This window comes from Neofelis nebulosa, chromosome 9 (genome assembly GCF_028018385.1).
Source record: "Neofelis nebulosa isolate mNeoNeb1 chromosome 9, mNeoNeb1.pri, whole genome shotgun sequence".
Taxonomy (NCBI): domain Eukaryota; kingdom Metazoa; phylum Chordata; class Mammalia; order Carnivora; family Felidae; genus Neofelis; species Neofelis nebulosa.
Genome location: NC_080790.1, coordinates 99,865,741 through 99,889,583, shown reverse-complemented (window position 1 = coordinate 99,889,583; position 23,843 = coordinate 99,865,741). Strand labels below are relative to the sequence as shown.

At 44.2% G+C, this 23,843-nt stretch overlaps 1 protein-coding gene across 13 annotated transcripts in view; it reads right to left on the bottom strand.

Annotated features, from left to right (window-relative positions):
- KIF16B (kinesin family member 16B) overlaps positions 1 to 23,843 on the bottom strand; it is a 292,229-nt gene that overhangs the window by 87,350 nt on the left and 181,036 nt on the right. For 6 of the 13 annotated variants that reach the window (XM_058684831.1, XM_058684829.1, XM_058684830.1 and 3 more), the window contains exons 18-23: positions 15,392 to 15,424; positions 14,991 to 15,044; positions 12,264 to 13,622; positions 8,480 to 8,632; positions 6,500 to 6,596; positions 5,460 to 5,510 (exon numbers count right to left, since the gene is read on the bottom strand). In XM_058684831.1, coding sequence (XP_058540814.1) covers positions 5,460 to 5,510; positions 6,500 to 6,596; positions 8,480 to 8,632; positions 12,264 to 13,622; positions 14,991 to 15,044; positions 15,392 to 15,424 — 1,747 coding nt within the window. Of the gene's footprint in view, positions 1 to 2,221; positions 4,090 to 5,459; positions 5,511 to 6,499; positions 6,597 to 8,479; positions 8,633 to 12,263; positions 13,623 to 14,990; positions 15,045 to 15,391; positions 15,425 to 23,843 lie in introns of all 13 variants that reach the window. The other 7 variants (XR_009248802.1, XR_009248804.1, XR_009248805.1 and 4 more) reach the window with 5 other exon arrangements.

Below are 23,843 nucleotides of genomic sequence, written 5' to 3'. Positions count from 1 at the left end.
AAAAGGGGGAAGTTATGTGAAAATTATTGATAAGATATTAGAAGGCTACCATGGTTCTTTTAAGAAATTCCTTCCACAGTAGATCTTCCAGCCAAAAACATGACAAGCTAACTAATTTTAATGATATCCTCATCAGAGACTCAAAACCCTTCATGTATAAGGCAACAGGGTGTGTATGTGTGCATGGGGGGAAGGGTGGAAGTGACAAAAACAAGCTCCACCTAAAAACATCTGAACCCTATTGCCTCAAAAAGTCAAAAAGCCTCTACATGGTTATTGCAGATAAGACAGCAGCCACCGGTGTGTAGATCCTAACACACTCGCCAGTTTCCTGCCCTTTCCTGTTTACTGCCCCACACCTGGGGAGAGGAAAATCAATGATGAAGCACAGAACACATTAAGTAGCTTGTTAGTTCTGAGGGGGAAAGAAGGAAGGTCTGTACTTTGTGGCCAAAGGGAGCCGGTGAGTTTCTGGGTTAAGCTTTGACACTGCCCCTATCAGTGATCAGGAGTAGAAATGAAAAGAGGGCTACGGCACTTATATTGTACATCATCCAAAGGTCTGGCTAGAACAGAAGAGTGACCCCTCCATGCCAAGGCTAATATAAATGGCTTCGTGGAATCGCTGATTTGCTCAACTGCCTGCAACATTCAATGAGTAGCTTACCATGAGCTCATCATGATCCCAGCTAGAAGTGGAAGAGAGAGGATGGAGCAGTGAAGAATCCACCTCCTTCCTTCTAAGACTCTGGAATTTAGTAGAACATACACATCCAAGAAACAAGAGAACACTGGCTGTGAAACCTAGGACCCGATGAAATAGCTAATAAATATAAGACACGTAATGCAATTCCTCATAGGAATGTTGAACAGAGATGGATAAAAAAGAAAGGGTCACTCAGAGGAGAGAGAGCTTCTGAAGAGCCCAGTTTCAAGCCTCTCACAGAGGAGGAGGGCAGCTGAGTACCGGATCATACTTTGTGAAGAGAGACATACCTGAGGCTGCCATGGGCAGGACTCATCTCAGAAGGGAGGCCAGCGGACCAGCTCAGGCCAGCAGAACACGCTGGTCAGCGGCTGTGAGTGATGATGTGTTAGGTGGGAGGCGGAGAGGGAGGGCGGCCAGAGGAAAGAGCCGAATGCCTTCTGAGGTGACCCTGCAGCTGATAAGATTGCTTACAGAGGCCGTTAGAAAAAGTCAGACTTGAAGATGAAGAGTCCTTCCAGGACAGAAATATAAAAGCTCGGAGAAAGTCCTGGCATGTGGGGGGGGGGGGCATGTGGCATAGAGGGAAGGGTAGTCAAAACTAAACCAACAAGTAAGGAGTTGAAAGCACACAGGTTGGAAAGCAATAGTCAAAAAGTCTGAAAGGAGGAAGGAAAAGGCAATTAACTGAGGAAGAAGACACCGCAGGGCATGTGGTGCTGTCTCCATTCCATGTATTATAGTGAGAGGAGGGTATTTTAAATCCCTGGGTCCTTCCAGGAAGCTTGATGCATTACTAATGTGCTCTGCTACAGAGCTGTCCTAATCATGGCTAAAACGGAGGATGTCGGTGAAGGTCACTGCCAACCAGGCACTTTTTCAAGCAGCACAAATTAGCCTGCCGGAATCCAGCAGACACAGACAGATTCCAAGCCACCCTACTAGAAGTCGACATGAAGCCAAAAACAATCAGAAATGCTTTAATCACCTAACAAATAATGAGGCAGACCCAAATTTACAAGGCTGAGGTTCAAGAAAAGGAAGCAGAGTGGTGATAAAGATATTTTATCAGTGATCTGCTACCCCCGCCTTTTTTTTTTAATTGTAGATACTTAACATATTTACATTTTCAATTTTAGAGGTCTGCATTTTTCTAGTGTCAAATCAGTTAGCTACACAGAGCCTTTCCGGGTCTTTGACTATTCTCATAATGTTCATTTTATTAAAAATCTCAAAAAATATGCCAAGTATTTTTATAAGTTTCCTCCTGAGAGCCTTGTCAAGTGTGCGATGAGCCACAGAGCCTCATCCTGAGAGCTGAGGGTCAGTTTCCAGACCTCGGGTGCCATGTTCCGACTGCCCTCAGGGCACAGCATGCCAGGGAACAAATGGACGTTCTGGGCTCCTTCAAAGTGCTCAGCTGGGGTATTTCTTGAATCTGATGGGAGTCTGAGTTTTTCTGGGAAGACAAGTTGGACGGTTGACAAGGTTTCCTTCTCTGGAACAACGACATACCTGAATTCGCTTAAAGCACGACATCTGGTCACATCAAACTGTGCTCGTGGAGAAGGTGTGTTTAGAGACTGAGTGTGGGGATAGAAAACTCGATCTTCCCTCAAAAGGGCAATGTGGGTGTTCAGAAGGACTAACGACTGGAGGTTGTCTTGGCCAGGGTCACCCTCGACTCTGACTGTCGTGTAGAGCAGTAACTGTACCTCTGCCAGAGAGGGGATGTTGACTTCCATATTTCCATGAAGAAAGTAAATCATGTCAACCAAGGTATCCTGGAATCTGGATGATAACCGAACACCGTCTGCCAAAACTAAATCAGGGATTTCTGCTTTCCAGTCAAGAGAAAGCTGAACCAGATCTTGTTGGAACAAAGGGTGATTAGTGCGGACAGCAGCATCAGAACCGGGCATCAGGACACACAGGAGGTCACCGCAAATCTGTTGACAGAGGGTTTTGCTGTAACTAAATACGGTGAGCAGGAGACTCTCTGCAGAGCCCAAGAGTCTGATGCTCTGCCCACCAAAGCCGACTTGGATTTCCTCTAGTCCAGAGAGAGGTAGAGCATGAAAAATGCCCATTGAGGCTGAAGGGTTATCTGACAGAACCAAAGCATATAGCATGGAATGAAGCAGAAGCAAACATGCTGGCTGAGGGTCAGGTTCTGTGCAGTTAGCAACAGCAAGCCAGTAAACACCTTTGACTTCCTTTATGTCGCCTGAGAGTTCTGGTATGGAACAAGCCACGTGCTCAAGAAAGTCTTTTAGAGGCTGCTCCTGAAGTTTCAGCATCTGGGCTGGGAATCGCACAAGAGTCTGCTTAAATGCGGGTCTCCTTCTAGAATCTTCAGATTCTAGGTGCAGCACTGAGCTTGCGGAGGAGTCTGGGGATCCTGCAGCAGCAGAGGCAGCAGTGAGGCCTGATGCTCTGAAAGGCATGGTGCCCTCTGCTGGCCTGGCGGCTCCTGCCTCTTCAGGATCGCTGCTGCCAGCCTGAGCTTCTCTGGGGAAAGAATAAGGCTCTGATGACGCCTGCTGTGACTTCAGGGGCATGTCCAGGGGAAAGTGTTTCAGAAATGGTAGTCTTCTGATAAATGTCGTCACATGGGAGGTGAGCCCCCTGGGGTCACACAGGTTCCCTATATGCCCGGCTTGGCGGATCACCTCTGTGCCAGCCTGTAGCAGGTGACTGCTGGTATCTTTATAAAGGTCTGCCAGCCTGTGGTAAAAATAGCCCAACCCGTTGTTTCCTTCTGTCCTGATATTTATCAGGGACTGTGGAGAGTTAGCTTTTTTAGCATCTAACTCTCTCTCGACTTGCTGCTCACCACAAAACTTCCCGGCGGGTGCATGCTGAGGAACGCTGTGGGAGGCACCCTCCTCACCAGAAACCGTTTCAGAGAGGACCAAGCAGAGTAACTTGCTTTGCCTGGTCTGCTTGCTTCCATTATGTAGAGGCACTTCTTGGGACAAATCTTGCAGCAAAGTCCAGCTGGACTCGATTCCCAAGTTGTGTTTATCTTTATGAGTCATCAGATCACTGAGATGTTCGGACCGATGCTGATGTTTTGTGTCACTGGTGTTGCTTTCGTTAAGAAATGTGATTTCAGGTAGACTGAAACGTTTTGGTTGGAAACAGCCTGCACACTCAGGATGACCGTATCCACGATCACTGTTCTGCCACACCTTGTGTACGGAGGACCGATGTCTTCGCTGGTGGGCTCTCTCGCACGATGCTGAGGAGGGAGCAGGAGACGCCGAGATGCTCTGTGTCATGGGAGGACCTGGATGGTTGTTCCGATCCACCTCCCTCCCCTCTTCTCTGCCGGAAGGGCCAGTGACATCTCTGGGCAGCAGCGGGGCAAGATACCTTTTCTGTTCAAGATGTCAAAAACAGTTGAAATGGGGGTTGGCAGCACCTTTTGCAAATCTTTTTGCACATGAAGATTCCTGCAGTCATTGGTTTCATTGTGTAGATTAATGAGAGGTTAAATCGAAAGCCTAAGCTATTCATATTGACTGATACATGATTTAAGAATGGATGATCTGATTCACACACAGGACATCAATTTCCATATTATTTATCTTACAAATTGCCAAGTGTTTGAAAGAAATATGTTGTGCGGGATTGATCCACAGTATCCACTTCTTGGTCTAATATTTCAATTGCTCCAAAATAAATCCTAAGATCTTTGACTCAATTTGCGAAAGGTCAGATTTAGTTGTGAAAATAAGTCCATGACTGTATGTCCAAAATGTAAAAGCAATCAGGGCACACTTAATGAAAATCAGATGACAGGGCCAAAAGGAAATTGACAAGTATTTCAACCTCAGTCATATTTCTCTTGCCTCTTGGTTCACTTCGTGGGAATCTTTAATTATACCTGCCCTGGTTAGACTGCTGTGACCAGAGCTACGAACCAGCACTGTGAAAGGCTTCCCCGCTACAGGCCAGGCACAGTGGACACAAAGAAATAACAGGCAACGTCCTACACTTCACAAGGTTATCTGCTAGAGAGAAGGATGTCTAGAGGAAGACAATGTCATTACTGGACCACCGGGGTGGAGGCGTGGCAGTGGCCAAAGTCAGCTAAGCCTCCTGTGGGGCACCCAGCCCTTCACCTCTTGTTCTCTGTTCTGTAATATATGGGCGCCATCTGTAAGATTTCTACCACCTAGTTTTGTTTTGTTTGTTTTTGTTTTGTTTTGTTTTTTAATTTAGGAATGTATGGGAAGGACAGGTCCCTCAGTGGAAGAAAATACTACAAGTAAAACCTTACAAATCGTATGCCCAAATAAACCTTGGTTTGACAATCCACCAGAGAAATAAGCTAATCAACCGAGAGTATGTCCTTTGTACTACTGCCAACTCACAGTCCATAAAATGAGCAGAGTTTTTAAAACATTGAGAAGTGTTCAGTTTCATTTCCAAACCCCATATCTGATTCTGATTATATAATTTGCCTTTTAAATGCAGACCAGGAGAAAGGATACTGTTACAAATGAAAAACTGGGCAAGGAGCCTCCACCACAGTTACATGCCATTCAAATAAAGTCCAAGCAGTTTTCAACCTGCAGGATTCCGTTTAATTTTAAGTCCATATAATAGCTTGCCTTCCCTATTAGCCATTAATCTCACTGGGACTTCAAAATTCTAATTACACAACCAAACATTAAGAAAATTTAATCACACGAGCATGCCATAATTTAAGGCGACTTTATCAATCTGAAAAATCATTACCTACCTCATATTTTAGCTTACGTTGAATGGTGCCATTGTGGAGTTTCTCATTATCCTGATAAGAAAATAAAAAGCCCTCTATATTAAATTATAGCTTGTTCATAGAGGGAAAAGAAACTGATTTGATTAGAAATATTTATGGGAACAAAATTCTAAAGAAACATACTTACTCAACAATGACATCCCTTCTATAGAATTTATATTCCCAAAGTAAGTATGACTCTATCGCTCCATCTGCCTGTAAGGGAACTGAAGCATCTATTCCTAATCTTAAAATTCTAAGAATAATATGAACATATTAAATAAAATTCAATAAATTAAATAAATGAAATAAAACTTCCTTAGGACCCTTATTAACTTGAGGAATAGGAATGAAATGTTTCTATTTTGATAAAAATCAACATCGCAAATACGTATCTTCTCAAAAGCAAAATTATATATCTACTCAGGATAATTTATCAAGCAAAATTAAATACTTAAGGAAATTGGTTGTATTTTTTGGAGAAAACGGAAAAATGTTACATGTAGAATCTTTATAAGTCAAAGTAAATAAAGCATTTTAGTAGACTCTATATTCCGTTAAGAATTCCCCCAGAAGTACAAAATTCTTAAATAAACAAAGTTTCTCTTGAACCAATACTATTTATAACATGTTAAGCTCCACCCAAGCTATATTTAATTTTTAGAGAACATTCTGCATCTCAGTTTTCTCACCGAGAAACAATAATAAGGGGGCCCATCACCACTACCTCCAGCAACTTATGGAGAGGTCACCTTGAAAACTAATGATGGGGTGCATGGGTGGCTCAGTCAGTTAAGCATCCGACTTTGGCTTGGGTCATGATCTCATGAGTTCGAGCCCAGCGTCGGGCTCTGTGCTGATACCTCAGAGCCTAGAGCCTGCTTCAGATTCTCTGTCTCCCTCTCTCTCTGCCCCTCCCCAACTCACACTCTGTCTCTGTCTCTCAAATACAAATAAACATTAAAAAAAAAAAACGTAAAAAAATAAAACAAATGACTGATGGCTTGGCTCCCTCAGCTCACCCTCGCCACATCTGCAGATGCACTGCTATCCTCGCCAATCACGCGATGCAAATCCTGAAGTCGTCGTTGGACTTCTTCTTCAATGTAAGCACTGATCCTGCAAACAACAGAGATGGGGGAGGTGGCACTTAAAGATTTCTAACCACAGAGGGCATCTGAGACCCTCAGTTTACTACGCCCTTCAAAAAGAGGTGCTCTCTCATTCTAAACATCAAACATAACAACTCGGGACCTTGACCATTTTTCTACTTTCTAAGAAATGCAGTGCCATGTGTTCATGATCTGGGTTTTCTCCAAACAAGAGAGAAGTGGACTAATAACAGAATCTTGAGAATACAAGGGAGACGACATGATCCCATCCACATCTCTCCTGGCTCTCCTTGGTGGAACCCCTGCAACAGGAGAATCGCAGATGCTGGCTTCAGAAGGCTCCACGGCCTCAGACCAGACTCTGAAAACCCACACTTCATTCACCAAGCCTCAGTTTCTGCACATGGAAAATTGGAGTGTTATTTCTCATATCATAAAGTCATTTAAGAGGATTAAAGGGGAGGGGGAGAGTGGGCACAATCTCTATGAATCTTCACTATTCCAAGGGAACAATGGCTTGAATTGTTTCTGCTCCAATCGTGTCTCTCCATAGGCACCTGGCTGTGAGAAACCACATTTTAAAGGCCCCTCTACCTTTCAAACTGCCTGGCATGTGGCCAAGACAGTGGAAGCAAGAAACAGTTGATGATTGAGGCAGTTGTCAACTAAATATATGGTACCCTAGAGAATGGAGGTGAACGTATATGAAGTACAACCATCCACCCAGAGAAACCAGGAAGACCGAAGAATTTTAGTTCCAGCTAAAATCTTTCTAGTGGCTCAGACTGCCCACATGGAAGGCTTGCTTAGCTCCAGACTCTCCCTCCCCCATACAGACACCGATTAGATGGATTATTTAAAATTAACTGTTTTGCATGTTTATTTCTTAGCACACTAAAAAATAATCTGGTTTCATCTTTCTAAGCACATGTGCACTCCTAGAAACATCTCGGTACTATGAACCATGCCTTGATGATTTCCTGAAATGTTAGGCAAAGAGATTAATATTTTAAGTAAAAGAGCACAGAAGAACGGATAATAAAATGCAGTAGTTACCTTTCAACACTGAAAGAAAAATCGTGTGCAGCTGACCCAGAGCCAAGGGCACTTACAAATGAATTACTTCTCTGGACCTTTTACTTAGAGTTTAAACTAGCCCCACTGAAGATGCAGACCTAGATTTAAGGGGCCACAGAGGCTCATACCATTCTTAATACATTTTGATATCCAAATACATGTCACCTACTGCCCAGGGCTCATGACCGCCCAATTTGAAATCTCCCCAAGACACAGCTGGAGTTGACGAAAATAATCCACTTTCTTATAGGCAAAGAATGATTAAGTCAACTTATCTGAAAGCTCTAAGTCACAGAGCAATTTACAATACCACTCAAGTTGAAAACCATTTTACTATAGTAACATCAGGTATATATGCTATTCATGACCATTCCAAATAATACTGGTACAGTTTTTGTAACAGACTTCATCTATTTGTAATTAATGACTTCATAAATTAACTGTCAGCACGAGGTCCTTCTTCTTGGTATGGTTCAATTAACTCTACTTCTTTGTTCCTCTCAGCCTGGCCTTGGTTCACTCCTTTCTAGATGACGTGGTTTCCCTGGACCTTCCAATTCTACCTTCTCACACAACACTACTCTAAAATGCCTTGGATTTGGATGGCCAGTCCTCAGATCTTTGGTTCCCTTCAAATGATACCTCTCCCCCCAGGCAATAAATTTATGGAGACAAAGTATACATATCTCAGAGACACCTATCACTAGTCACCTCTGATAGATCCCTTCACATGCACACTGGACAATACAAGGTACAGTGAGTCATTAAACCACATGGCAAATGTAAGTTTGGCATCAGTTTAATGTCCAGTACCTGGCATCCATCAGAGGGACCAGGTGAGATTTTTCAGCACTGGATGGCAAGCTGGAAGAAGGAAGCTTCCCCTCCATGGTCCCACGATGCCCCTTTTGAACACCATCAACCTCACAGATCTTCTGCTTCAACTGCTGGATTTCATGCTCTAATCTACAGAGATGGGAGTTACATGAATTCATTCATGAACAGTATTTCCGGAGCATCTTCACTGGGTGAGACATTGTTCTTGAAACCATGGGGGATCTAGACACTTTTTGCAAAGAGCTTTACCTTCTAGTAGTAAAAGTGCCACATATGCATCAGACAAGATATAAGGGGATAACGAGCCATGAGAAGGATTCAGAACAATGCTGCAGGTGTTCAAAAGTTGGAGAGAGTTTAATTATCAAGGGCAAAGATATTCCCACGGTGCTGAGCCAATCCTCTGAGGTAGATGTACAGGATTCTGAGCCCCCTACCCCTGCCTCAACAAAACAGTTGGTCTTTGATCACATATGGGGATCCCCCTACATACCTCTGTTTGACAAAAGAGATGGTCAAGGCAGTTCTAAGTTGAATCTTCAGAGGCCCGTAGGAATTTGGGCATTTGGAGATGAGGGTTAAGGGCTCTCCAGGTACAAAAAGCAATATGAACAAAGGCCTAAGTCACAAAAACTAGGAATCCACTTTGGCTAAGGCAGAGGGTGTGGGAAAGGGAAACAGGAGAGAGACCTAGGAAGGCAAGGTGGGTATCTTGAGAAATTAAACCACTGTGGAAACAAACACTTATTTCCAATGATAAATGATACATCCAATATGAGGTCAAGTGTGTGTAAGCTCATTCTCCTGCTGGCCCGGGTATGCTTGGATCCAGGGCCAGGAGGCTAGAGGGCCAAGCTTGCCAGTAAATTTGGCCCAGGAAACATAGGCGCTACAGCTCCCTCACTGTGTGAACTAAGGCGAGTTAATGAAATCTGGGCCTCAATTTTTTCATACACCAATCTGAAGAGTCAACTAGTCTAAATTCCTTCAGTCCCAAACTTCAAGGATTCTAGCTTCAGATGCTGGCACAGCATGATCCTACCAGCTCTCTGGTGTTACCAACAGCAATTTGATGGACCTACATGAAAGCCAAGTTCTCAACTCGCAGGGATGTGATTACAAGGTCACCAGGGTCAGCACTCATGGGTTCCATGGAGGCAATGCCCAGCCTAACTCAGCCATTCATCTGTCTGCTGATGAGCAAGTACTTACTAAGCATCAACTTCCACAGCATGTAGTCTTTTCAAAGGAGGAAGAAAAATGCATAAACATTGACATCAGGGGCCAGTTGGTGGGCCAAGAACAAGGGAACAATATTAATACAAAGTCTTAGAGATGGTAAGGAAAACGAGCCAGATATAAGCAAGTAACTGCCAACATTTATAGTTAAGATGACATGTACCAGAGTCGGTCAAAGACATCTTTCAGGAGTGGGGCAGTGGAAAAGATACCACAGAGCAAAGGGGTTGTTGGCATGGGGTCCTGAAGCCCCAACAGGATTTCTATGGGTGGCAAGGGAAGCAGGGCGTCCCAGGAAAGGATTGTAGCACATATGAAGACAAGAGGACGAAGCGGCTCAGAGTGGGCTGGTGAGTAGACCTGCCACTTTCTAACTGCGTGACACTTGTCCCCAATGACTATATAACCACTGGGTGGAAAAGATGACAGAGAATAGATTAAATCTTGCTCATAAGGAAGCCAACAAGGAAAGCCAAGTTCAGTGCACTGTTGTCTAAGCTACTTCTACTTGAATTTAAAATTTCACACTTGTGGGATTTCACAAGCGGCTGACTCAGGCCGCACGGCAGGCCCTGGCTTAGCCGGGAGAACCCAGAGAGATAATAACACACAAAACCAACACCCACAGAAAGCTGCAGTAGCATCACAGCCAGAGCAAAGAGCTCAGAATTTGTTGGCCTGAATTAGGTCTTAGCAAAGTCTACTCCATCAAAACACATGAAGCCAAAAGCATCCTTTGTGTGGCTTCTGGAGGAACGCTGACATCAGGAAATCACTTCCCTGGAAATCACAATACTGTATCCGCTATAATAGAGTATTAATACTAATGGCCAGGGAGTGAAGCTGGTTGACAAAAGCCAGGGACATCAAGCTAAAAGCCCACGTGGCATTCTCACTGCACACTGCAGGATATAAATTGAGAGCGTGCCCTCCACTACTTTAAATTTCCTGGGGCTGGAGCTTTGTCCGGCAATTTCATTTACATAACATACCTGCAATCATTTTCTTAAAACTCCAACCTATTTCTCCGAAGTAATAGCATTATGGTTTTTGATTGTTATTTCTTGCTGTTTTGCCAGAGGGAATTACCAGAGAGCAAAGGTAAATAGAACCCACGGTATAAGCAGATCATTTGAAAGGAAGGTTGTCCCAACCTGTTCAGGCAAGATGATGGAGAGAGGCTCCAGCCTCAGGTCTTGCTTTGTCGTTAGTATGGATCCTTGGCGTCTGCCAATATCAAGCTGGGCTCCTACAAGCCAGCCGACTGGGCTTCGGTTGCAGCCCCTCTGGAGGTGCTGTGGGTGCCTGGAATGCTGGAGAGGGGGCAGCGGTCCAGGCCCTCCAACCTGGGCTTCAGGTAAGATCTCAACCGACCAAGGGGTCTGGAGCTAAAGAAAATGCACAGGCCCCTGGTCTCCTACGCCCTCTTGTAAGAGGACACACTGAGGCCCAAAGATCAAAGAGCCTGCCGAGGCCAGCCAGGCAGGAACGGGGTGGGCCAGGGTATGAAAGCTGGACAGGACAACAAAGCGGGTGATGTCTGCACACCAGGCAGACTACCGACTTTCTGGGAGTCTTGGCATCACGTCTGCTGGGCTACCAGAAAAAAGTGTTCTTGACTTCATGCACTTATTCCTTCTGAGAACCTACCGTGTGGGAAGCGTGGTGACAGGGAATGGGTGGGAGAAGATAAATACTCTTTCTTTACCATGAAAATAGTGCCAGTTCCTAGTTTTATTTTTCATAACACCAAAAGTAACATGAGTAAATCATCACCACACGTGCTTGAATATACCGCTCGCTGTGTTCATGAATCACCTGGAGAATTTTGTTTGTTTAGCAGTTTCCTTTTTAATACAGAATCCTGGGGCCTCCTTCAAATACTGTGAATCAGGAAGGGAAGGAAAAGGGCTATTTTTCAGTTTCCCAACAGGAGTGGAAATCAGCACCTGCTCTGTGTGGTCTGTGACCGAAGGGATGATGCTGTATTGTAACTAGTGCTGGTCACAGAGATGTTAGGCCCAGGGTGAGGGTGACGCGGGGAATAGGGGAGGGTAGGAAAAATTCTGAGGAGGGATGGTCGGGGGAGGGGGGGCGAGAAGGGGAGGACAGAAGGAAGAAAGGAGGGAGGAAGGGAAGGGAAAGAGAAAAGGGAGGGGAGGGGACAGAAACAGGGGAGGGGGCAGGCTGGAAGCAGTCGTATTTATCAAATATGACAATATTCGTATTCCATAGGTCAGTGGAGTCATAGACAAGGGCTCTGGTTTTGTTTGAGTGTTTTTTTCAATGGCATGCCAATGATTCTCAGATGAGGATCCTAAGGAGCAAGAAAATGTGGCGGGGGGGGGGGGTGCTTTTCTCAGCTTTGGTTGGAACACAAGCGTTGGCTGGTGTATCAGTGAACACACAGGCGAACAGAATCACTTTTTTAGAAAGACAGAGAGACGCACACCTTGAGGGGGTGGAAAACACACCAGCTTTGGCACCTACGGTGTGCCGTGCTCTCCCTGTCCAGCCTCACCTCTCCCGGTCCTTCTCCAGGGCTTCCTGCTCAGCTTCCAGGCTGGCCCGGAGGCCGGACTGCTCGCTGCTGCTGCTGTTCAGGGTGGCCAGTCTCTGCCTCTGCTCCTCGATCTCCAGGCCCAGGGTGGAGCGCCTCTGCAGGGCCCAGTGCCTCCTCTCCAGCCTGGCCACGGCCCGCTCCAGCGCCTCGCGCTGCTGCTTCTCCCGCGACTCGAGGATCTCCTTTTCCTTCTTCCTCACTTTTTCTTCCTGACGGGCGATGTTGGCAGTGAACTCAAAGGTGGCTTGGAGCTTCTGCAGCTGGCTCGCGTTGGCCTGGTACTGAGCGAGCTGTTCCTCTTTTTCTTCCATTTCTTTTTCTACTTGATAAAGAGTGTTGTCTAAGCCGAGAGGACCTCTGTCAAGGATTTCAAACGCTCTCTGCTTTTCCTCCAACAAGGTTGGCAAATGATGCTGCAGGAGGTACTGGAGCTGGCGTTCCTTATACTGCAGCCTGTATTCCGCCGGCTTTATCTTCTCGAGGATTTGAGCCGCCTGGGTGACGTGTGTGACACCCTCGGCATCTTTCTCCAACACTCTGAAGTCATCTTCGTTTGCAGACTTTAAACGCTCCAGGAGTTCTTGTTCCTCTTCGACTTCTTTTCTCAGGAGGTCCTTCTGCTGAACCAGGTCCTTCTCCAAGTTGGCCAGCTTGACCAGCTGCCTTCTCTTGAACTCCAGGAAACGCAGCTGAGCCCGTTCTGACTCCTCGCCGTCGTCCTCCCCTTCAGCCCGGGCCTCCTTCACCCGCAGGAGGGCTTCCCGGATGCCCTCCAGGTCCCTCCTCTCCTCCTCCACCCGCTGCACCTCCCCTCGCTGGAGGAGCCGGCTCATCTCCCGCTTCTGGCGCAGCTGCTCCTCTAGGTGCACCACGAGCACGACCTGCTCCTTCTCCTGCTCCTCCAGCCTCTTCTTCTCCAACTCGAGCTTGGCGTACTGCTCGTCCTTCTCCTTCTTGAGGCGGTCCAGCTCTCGAAATATCTGGATCTTCTCGGCCTTCTCGTTGTTGTTGAGCTCCTGGAGCCGCTGGAGCTCTTCTTTGACTCGGAGAAAGCTCTCCTCCTCCTGCTTCTTCTTCTGCAGCTCGATTTCCTGCTGCTCCCGCAGCCTTTCCTCTTCGAACTTTTCCTTCTCGGCAAGCAAATCCTTCAGCTTGCTCTCGATGTGGAAGCTGCGGCGTTTGAGGCTCTCCTCCTGCTTGCGGATCTGCAGCTGGACAATCTCTGTCTCCTTGCGCTGAGTCTCCACCTCCTGCTGCATCCGCTCCAGTTCTGCCTTATCGGACTTCTGCTTTTCTTCCATTTCTTCTATGAGTTTCCTGAAATGCCAAACGTTGACCCATCATCGTCTGCTCGCTACATACGAATGGTGCTCGAACTTTTCCCTACCTGAAATGTTCTGAACATGGACACGTGCCACAAAGTCAGGCCCTTCACTAAAATAAAAAGTGGGGGGAACTGCTTTCCTTTTCATTTCCGGCAGCACACTGCTTAGCTTTTTCACTCTGTAACTGTCCAACATATCATTTGCCTAATCTCCTGAAGTCGCCTCTGATATCATTTCTTTGTAGAGTCTATAAGCATAATGTGTTATGCATGATATAATTTTAAAAGCCCCCTGAGCTCAAAGAGAAAGAACCGTGCCCAATTTAAATTTAAATGTGAATAATGTTATTCAGCCCAATGGCTAAAACTCAATAGAAATTCAGTTACAAAATGACATTAAATAAAAATGCTTATGCTGTCCTCAACTCATTGGGGTCAAATATCAAAGTCAAGATAATCGACAGTTCATTGTTGCAGCTCAAATAACCGCATGCTATTTAGCATTTAATCACTAGTTTAGGACAAATGGTAATCACCAAATGGCCCCAAATATTAGTTTGTTAACACATAACACTGAGAATAACAGGAGTCTCCATAGAAAACTGAGATGCATGATTTCAGGGGTTACATGTCATGCTTGGTCTATAGCATTCTAAACTCCAGGTTCCAGAAAATAAATATCCAATTTACAGATTTTCTCTGGCCTTTAGTTTCTGCTCTAATATATAACCTTACTCTGTTTCTTGGCTCGTTAAACAGGATGAGGGTGGGGAGAAGGAGAAAATACTTAGTTTTATCAGATAATTATATTCAGAACATATAAAAAAAAAACCTCTCCCAATCAGCTAAAAAAATCACACACACACACACACACACACACACACACACACACACACGAGAAAAGTGGGCCAAGAATTTAAAGAAGCAAATTATAGAAGGGAAATATAAATGGCCAAATAACATAAGCAAAGATGTTTAAAAGGGGAGGAGATATAAGGAAGGGGAACTGTCATTCTTTTTGGCTTTTTAAAACCTCAGGCGATAATCACTCAGGGGGATATGCTTTTAGATTAAACATAAGTATACATTTAGCGTATTAAATGTAACGAGTGTACGAAATTTGCCTACTGACTCTATTCCCACTTTGTCCCAAGTATTTGAAGATGTACTGTTTTCAAAACATTCAAACATGAGGTAAAACTAACCAGCTAGAGAAATGACCTACAGTCATTAAACACGTAAATACTTGACACAGAGCCAGAGCAAGGTAGTGAAACAGACTCGAAGAAATCCGTCTGGAGCAGTAATGCAAGAATCCACAGACTACAGTAGTGTTAAAACCCGTACCCCACATGGCTTACCTTTTACTTTCTAATTTTTCAAGTTCTTCGCGCTGTTGCCGCTCAAATTCAAGTCTAATAAAAATCAAATGAAAATGAGTCACTTTTCAGAAACAGCTTTTCTCTCTCATTCTCTGTATATAGTTGCATATTAGAAAGAGCATCCATTTTTTAAGCATTATTTTTAATTACAATGGATTAGCAATTTAAAATGTTTTCTTTGCTCTGTGACTATGATTAGAAATTAGACATTCTTCTGGGTGCTGGCATTCAGGCTTGAAAAGAACATATTTGACCTGAAGGAAAACAAACAAAGCACGAATGTATTGAAAAAGCAGGGTTAAAGGAAACTTCTAAATGATAAGCATGTCTACTCCATGCAGCTTAATCACTGATGAGTATATAAAATAGAGAATCTCTACCTTAGACAGATGGGTCCTTTTATAGGGAAAAGACTGCCAGAGAGGTGAGAGACAAAGAGAGAGAGCACAGACATCAATTAAGAAAAGAATTAACTGGGGGAAACATCAGGAAAAAAGCAGTAAGGTACTTAACAGCCAATAGCCATGCACACATTGAAGTCTCTTTTTATAAATATCGTACTTCCAAAAAATTGCTTGAAGCAAAGACTCCAGGGAGTTAGATGTGTTATGTTTGCAATGTTCCCATCATAATGACAGCACTAATAATAACTGAGTACCAATAATAATTCTGACAGTAGTCAAATTCATATTTTTACTACTTTGTAGATGGTTATAGCGCAGGGAAGTCCACCAAGATCTTCCTATGACTAGTAGTTCTAGGATACAGAAATTACTGGGGGCTACGTAGATTGTAGACAGACTTACCACAGCGTTACCAGAATAAAGGGGGCTAGTCACTGGGAATTTTAAAACAATTTGCTAATCTATTGATAACAAAAGTTGATTCTCCTCAAATACAAGTCTTAATGACTACAAGTGTGAAATCTTATGAAACTGTAGTTCTTAAACTTCTACATTTTCCTGCTGTGGTAAATGGCAGTTAGAGCTGAAAAGTTCAACTCTGGAAAAATTCATCACAAACTTTCCCGTATGACATGCAAATCCAGACTAGCAAAAGTAACCTTTACAATGAGCTAACAAACATTCCAAATAGATGTGTTACCTATTCATTTGAGCTAACATTGAGAGTAAGATGCCTGGTGTCTTTTATAAGCAGAACTAAGTGCTGTGCTAGGTCGTTTACCCACGTTAGCTTACTTTGTCTTCCCAGCAAACCCTAAAGTTAGCAAAGTCTCTCCATCTTACAGATAAGGAACCCAGAGCTCAGGTATGTGAAACAACTTGTCCAAGGTCATAATGGTGAGATGTGGAAGAGCCAGGATTTGAACCCATGACAGCCTACTCCCAAAACACCCTCCCTCAATTCATGAGCAATGCTCCAATTTGTGATAGACAATAAAAGATTTAAACCTTCCCTGAAACTTGTCATTTAGGGTTATACATATCCTCCGATCAAATGAAAACAATCTGTAGACTGTAGGCATTGCCATCCATGAGAAATCAATCACATAAATATATATGAAGGGTATTTCCAAGTCCCCAAGCTCAGCACATATGCCATTATACTAAGTAGGGATAAGGTTTCATTAAAGTTAGTATGTGATTGTTCTCTGTTATACAACAATAAACAGAACCTTGAAAATGTTTCCTAGTAGGTATTTTTTAGACTTCAGTACAGTTTAGCCTTCCTAGAAATATTTACATGGTCAAAAAGAATCATTAGATTAAACGCTTTCAAAACCAGAGAATTCCCCTAATGGAACTGCCTTTAATCTCTAGTTTTACTTTCTATGAACAGCCCAGTATACCAACAGTAGACACTGCTCGACAATGTCACAGGCATGTGGTCCGAAACCAAATGCTCCCCTGAGAGTTGGGAGACCTGGGTTTGAATGAAATCCTCTCACCTGAGGACTGTGTACCAGGGGCAGGTGCTGGGCTAGGCTCTTAGCTGGCAATACCCTTCCTCTGTTCTCCCAACCCTGCCAGGGTGACATGCTTCTCATCCCCATTTTACAGAACAGAAAACTGAGGCTTAGAAAAGTAAGTAGCAGAGGGAGAACTTGAATCCAAGTTTGATACACTAAAACCTGGGCTACTGACCACTGCAATTGTTGCTACTGAGCTGTGTCATCTCAGGAGGTCATAAAATGTGAGTTTTAATATCTTCATCTCTAACATGATGCTCTGAGCACTTACTTTTTTTTTTTTTTTTTAATTTTATTGAGCATGGTGCCAGGCACAGGGTGGGGGCACACGAGACATAACAGCCTGTATCAGTGATGTGGTCCCTGCCTCCACAAGACTCCCAGTCTGTGACAGTCAAATAAACACAAGTGAACACCCAACAGGTTGCAAGCCAGGAAGGACACACTGTTATAACATACAAGAGCAGGGTACTGATTCCAGAATTTGGTAGTACCTAGAATCAAGGCAAGCTTCCTGAGGAAACTTATACCTAAGCTGTGCCATTCTTGCTCATTCATGATATAGAAATTCAAGAGAAGCTCAATAAAACCACATCTTGGCTTGCTGTGGGGGAAGCAGCAAGACCCAAAGCCTAATAGGACAATAAGAAGGCAGATGGTGAAGGGCCTTGGAAAGTAAATATTAAGGACTCTGAACTTGATCCTAAAGATGGTAGCAGAAAAGTCCCATGTGATAAGAAAGAAAGAGTTGGGGCGCTGGGGTGGCTTAGTCAGTTAAGCATCAGACTTCAGCTCAGGTCATGACCTTGTGGTTCGTGAGTTAGAGCCCCACACTGGGCTCTGTGCTGAGAGCTCAGAGCCTGGAGCCTGCTTCAGATTCTGTGTGTCTCCCCCTCTCTCTGCCCCTCTTCTACTCATTCTCTCTCTCTCTCTCTCTCTCTCAAAAATAAACATTAAAGAAAGGAAGAGTCAAAGACGCCCCTCAGGTTTCTGACCGGATTACACAGGAGGTGGGAAAGCAAGAGCTAAAAGGTCTGCAGGTGTGAACACAAATTCTAGGGACTGTGAGACCACGTATGAGTCATTTAATAATATGTATTGGGATCCACTGAGATGGAGAAGAGCACTGGGGACAGACCAGTGGGGGAGGCAGAAGTTGTAATGGCAGCCACACTAGTGCCAGTACTCATGGTGGCCAAGATGAGGGCAGCAGCCACCGTCCCCTGAAGATTCACTCTATGCCCGGTTCTGAGGACTTCGCATTTAACTCTCACAATGGCCCTGTGAGGTAGGTGCCGTCATATCCCATTTGACATGTGAGGGACGGTCATATCACTAGTAAATGGCAGAATCAATCCTGACGCCAGAGCTCACAATTTTCACCTCTTCTCCATCCTGCCTTCGAGAAGGTAAGCCCAATTTCATACATCTGTGGAAGCTAATGACTCCAGAAAGTTCTACTAAATGAGATGTCCAGCAGGCAGGGAGATACATACAAAGGTCTAGCTCTTGGGCCATTGAAGAGGCCATTGGGCGGAGGAGGACGGAGATACAGACTTGGGATTCACCAGCATCTAGACTGCAACTGAAACCACAAAAGCGGATGAGGTTACCCAGGATGTATGTATGGAATGAGAATAAAGGAGCTTAGTGACAAATCTGGAAGACCGCGGATACCGCAGTGACTGGCAGAGAACGAGGCTAAGGAGCAGTTAAAGACACAGAGAGAAGGTCAGGAAAGAGTGGGCACAGGAAAGCAAAGGGAAGGGAGAAAAGTAGTATGAAATGCTCCAGGAAAGTCAAGTAAGATAGGGCCCAAGGAGAACTCACTGAACTTAGCAACATGGAGGTCACTGGCAAACTTGGAGTGAGCTTTTCTGGGTTTGGGGCCAGACTGCAGTGGACTGGGACTGAATGGGAGGAGAGCAGAAGCTGAACAATAGACAGTGTTCTCAGTAATGTTAGTTATGAAGGGGAAGTGGTAGTTTTAGGAGAATGGGTCCTCATTTTAAAAGCTGGAAGAGACTTGTGCGTATTTAAACCCTGGTATAAACAAGCCAGAAGAGACAGAGTGTAAACAAATTGGGGATAGAGGCCCCCAAGCTGGAATTGGAAGGAAAGGACAGAACGATGGCTAAGAACATGGGCTTTGGAATTAGTCTACCCCAGATCAAATCCTGGCTCCTATAAGACCACAGGACAGTTTCTCTCTAAGCCTTAATTTCCTCATCTGGAACTACACTCGAGAATAAGCTTAGTCCTTGCTGAGTGGAGGATCCAATGGAAGTATATAATGAGCACTTAGCAGTTAACAAATATTAGCTATGAATCCTACAGCATCCATAGTACAGGTAGGAGAAGACAAAGAGCAATTCAGCCATTGAGACAGGAAGGACGGAGGAAAAGACAAAAGCAAAGCAGACATGGGCTTTGGTGGTGGTGTTTCTTAGGACTTCTGTATTCTCTGTGAGGTCAGAAGCAAGGTCCTCTGCTAAGAATAAGGAGGAAGGTGGTGGGGTTAGAGACATAAAGAACATGAAGATTACTAGTAATACCTGAAAAGGCCAATGGGCAAGAGAACTGATAAGGACAACAAACTAAAAGGGGGTGGGTGGGTGGGCATCACTCAAGCCTAGGGATCATTAATTTACAGAGGTGCCCATCTGTGTTGACATGGCTTTCTCTCATAGCACTGGGCTGAGATATCAGATACAGGCTCAGGGCAGGGAGAAAATTCAATGGAACCAGGTGGGTCTCCAACAAGTGAAAGAACCAAAGGACCATCTGAGGATTTGGGAAGAGGACGGCTCAAGTGTTGGGGGTGAAAACTTGACTGGACAGAGAAGTAAGTGGAGATGCGGCAAGTCTTCTTAGAGGTGAAATGAAGAAATCTAAGAAGTCTCCAGGCTGAAGAAGTAAATATGCTTACTTAACCATAAGTATCCATACGGAATCACCCAAGATAACAGCAGGACTGAAAAAGATGGTGAAGCTTAGAAAGTAAGTTTAGATGACAACAGTAAGGAGGGGCAAAGGCTGGGAGAGGCAGGTGCCATAAGTGAACACATCAGAGCTCTGTGGGGCAGGGGAAGGGTGGTCTGAGGGCAGCTTCAGGGGAACCGGAGTCTCTGGGCTGATGAGAACCCTAGCTCCTCCTTGGTAGAAGTTCTCATTTCAGATTGTGATAAGGAAAGGAAAAGAACTTGGACGAACGGAAGCTGTCAACCTTAGATGTAATGAGGCTGTCTGACCCCTCCTGAAGAAAGGCATCTAATGGTATGTAATGTTCTGAGTTAAGAAGTCAAGGAAAGATTCCCATTTGAATTCATAAGGAAGAAGTATGGATTCATTCCTGTGGTCTCTTTCTAAAATGGGAAAAAAAGTTTGACTGCTTTCTACTAAAAGCAATGTCCTTGATAACAAATGACCTTTCTCTCCTAAAATATAAGAGTTAAAAAAAAAACAAAACAAAAACAAAACATAAAGATGCTCAGTCTTAACTTAAAACCAAGTCCCAACCATTCTGAGAGTCATAATTACAAAGTCAAGAACTATATTTCAAAATACGAGGTGAATTAGCTATTGCTGGTACTGTATGACTTCCATTAAATATTACATATTTACTAATCATACTTTAAAATGCACCTCTTTCCTTAATCAATGATAATTATTTCAAATAGCAAACCTCAAGAGATTGTGAAAGATAAACGTGAATGTGTTAATATCAGGGAAAGAATATCAACTATAATTGTATTTTAATGTGGCTTCATTTTAAATAATTGTAATTCACTATCTTATTTTACTGGAATTATCTTGGCCCCAAATGCTAATTTCCTAAATGTTACAATTAAAAGGAAAACCACAAAAGGATGTAATTTTTGCAGCTGTTTTTAGCATTTTAAAATGACATTTGGAAGTACACATACTGCGTTAGGTCCAACAAAAAAAGCAGCATACAATCTATTTTTATGAGAAATGGCTTTTTTTTTTTTTTTTTTTTTGCATTAAAAGACATCTAGCATTTTTAGGTATAATTGCACATCTTGCAATTTATATTCCTGTTATCATCGGCAGTGAAAAAGCAAGGGGGTGGGAATTTCTCAGTTCACACCATGACATTGAAAGTGAGACTGTGATTATCAAAAAAAAGAAAGAAAAAGAAAAATTTAAATGAACTGAAGGCATAAATATCCGAGTCCTTATGTTATGCCAGGGGTGATTAGTTTTGTGTCTTTGATGTCGTTTCACTTTCAAAAAGGAGGCAAACAACTACTCCAATGCAGCCAACACTTGTACTGGCAGCTGTGGTGGGGGGCAGATGTGGAGGGCAACTGAGGCTGTGCCCCAGGCCCCAGCATGACTAGAAGGGAGTGACCTGACAATGGAGGTGAGCTGAAGGCAAGGTAGTCCCCCGCATGGACATTCTCCATAAGTACATGAACAGCTGAGGGGAAAGAAAATTCTTAGGCCATGGGTAAGCCAGAATTTTTCCCACGTGATTTTTAGCTTCTCATAGGTTTGACCCCATGGGTGTGCCACCTATGAGGACACACAGGGTCCTGCATTCACTGTCTACTGCCGTCATCTTGAGACTCTTCCTATTTGAATGAGAAGCCCCTGGGGCGCCTGGGTGGCGCAGTCGGTTAAGCGTCCGACTTCAGCCAGGTCACGATCTCGCGGTCCGTGAGTTCGAGCCCCGCGTCAGGCTCTGGGCTGATGGCTCGGAGCCTGGAGCCTGTTTCCGATTCTGCGTCTCCCTCTCTCTCTGCCCCTCCCCCGTTCATGCTCTGTCTCTCTCTGTCCCCAAAATAAATAAAAAACGTTGAAAAAAAAAATTTTGAATGAGAAGCCCCATGTTTACACTATGCACTGAACCCTGCAAATTATGTAGCTGGGTTTTGATCAAGCATACATCATTTCTTAAAGAACTCCTGGCCCGTTGCCTGGGATGTACGGTGGTAGTCTGCAGTCCAGATTCTGGTAAGGGCCAGGTGGAAAGCAGCTAGAAAAGACCAGAACTCCATGCAAGATGGCTCACTTGTCCCTGATCCTTCACAAGGGATTAGGTTTCAACAACAGTTCTGGTAACAGTGAGACCAGAATGGCTGACCTTCTTACCACCCTACCACTCTCAGGAACTTCCAGCCAGTTTCAAACCACCTCACTACAAAGGAACAAACTCCCAAAGAGATAGGGGTGGATCTTAAAGACTGAAGAGGAAGTTTGGATTCGGGTGCTGGAGTTGATGCAGGTTTTATCCAATAATCTTCCTGAGCAGAAACCAGAGACTACCCCAAGGAAGGCACAGGGAAATGCATGAAATAACCTGGCCATTCATCCAGACTCTGTCTCTTCATGGAAAGGCTCTGAGGTCTTTCCTATGTGCATCATTAGAGACTTTTATTAGGAAGCTAAAAGTAGGGGTGCCTGGGTGGCTCAGTCAGCCGAGTGTCCGACTTCAGCTCAGGTCATGATCTCACGGTTCCTGGGTTCCAGCCCACATCAGGCCCACATTGGGTTCTCTGCTGTCAGCATACAGCCCACTTCGAATCCTCTGTTCCCTTCTCTCTGCTCCTCCTCCTCCACTCACAGGTGCAGGTGCTCCAGCACACGCTCTCGCTCTCTCTCAAAAATAAATAAATAAAAAGAAAGCTAAGAATCGTTGCTTTGTAGAGACAGTAGAATTGCTACTCCACTCCTCCTCATTTCCCTTTTTTCCTCCCAAATCATTGTATAGCCTGTAATACAGTGACTTACATACAACTGCAATTCAAGGTGTATATATCAAAATGAGGGTCTCACAATGCAATTTAATCTAGGAAGTTGTGAAATTAAACCCCTTTTAGTTAGAAGTCAGAGTTTATAACACAAATATCCCTAGTACTCTGGGAATGGTTTTCTAATAAACTTTCAAATCCCTAGTCTAGAAAGTACTCAGAAAAGACTTTCAGGAGCCAGTCTTAAGCCTCTTGTATTGCAAATGGAAAGTGCCCAAAGAAACAAAGATTGCTTTTGAAAAAAAAAAAAAAAAGTAAAATTCGATACTAAAAGCATTTTAAGTGAGTTTTCTCCCCAGCCTATTTCTCATAACAGTGGTAAAACTCGCTCCAATAAATGCAGCCAGACCAGATGTTAAACCCAGGAGACCTACCTGATTGAGCTGCAAGACCACATGTGGTTACGACTACATGGAGACTCAAGAGATTGTTCGTTCAACTTGGCACACACCCTACACTCTGCTCCCCCCACTATTTTATAGGCCAAGAGACTGAGGCCCAGAGACTAGTAGAGGGAGGTCCAAGGTGACCTCTTCTTTAGAGGAGCCAAGAGTAAAGCTCACTTCCTCCTACGCCTCCTCCATTCTCACTTTGACACTGCAATTCTACCTTACCTCCTCAATTGAACTATGGTAACTTTTACCCCAGAAACAGCCTCCCAGAAGTTGACAATGGTTTATCATTCCAAAATGCACCTCTCCCTGTTGGACCCAGAATAGTGTATGTACCTCAGGTGATTTTCCTGCCACCTGATTCGGCCATGAATGCCACATCACCAATAAATGTGAATCAACACCTAACATGTACAAGGGCAATGCTGAATAGATAAAGTGCCTTTGCATCTTAAGAGTAGATTATAAGTGAAATAAAATGTGCATGCAGATCAATCACAGCACATGATGAACCCGAGAAAGTTCCATTTTTAACAGGAGATGGGTTGGAGGGAGAGCATTTATAGCTGCAGGGACGAGAGGATGCCTAGCAGAGGAACTGCTGTCAAGTTGGGCCTTGACAGATGGACAGAATAACAACGGGCGTAGTGTGGTGAGTGGGGGGAAATCTAGTTGAAGAAAAACAGGAGAAGAAAGACAAAAGATGCAAGCAAAGGAAGCAGTAAAGGGCACA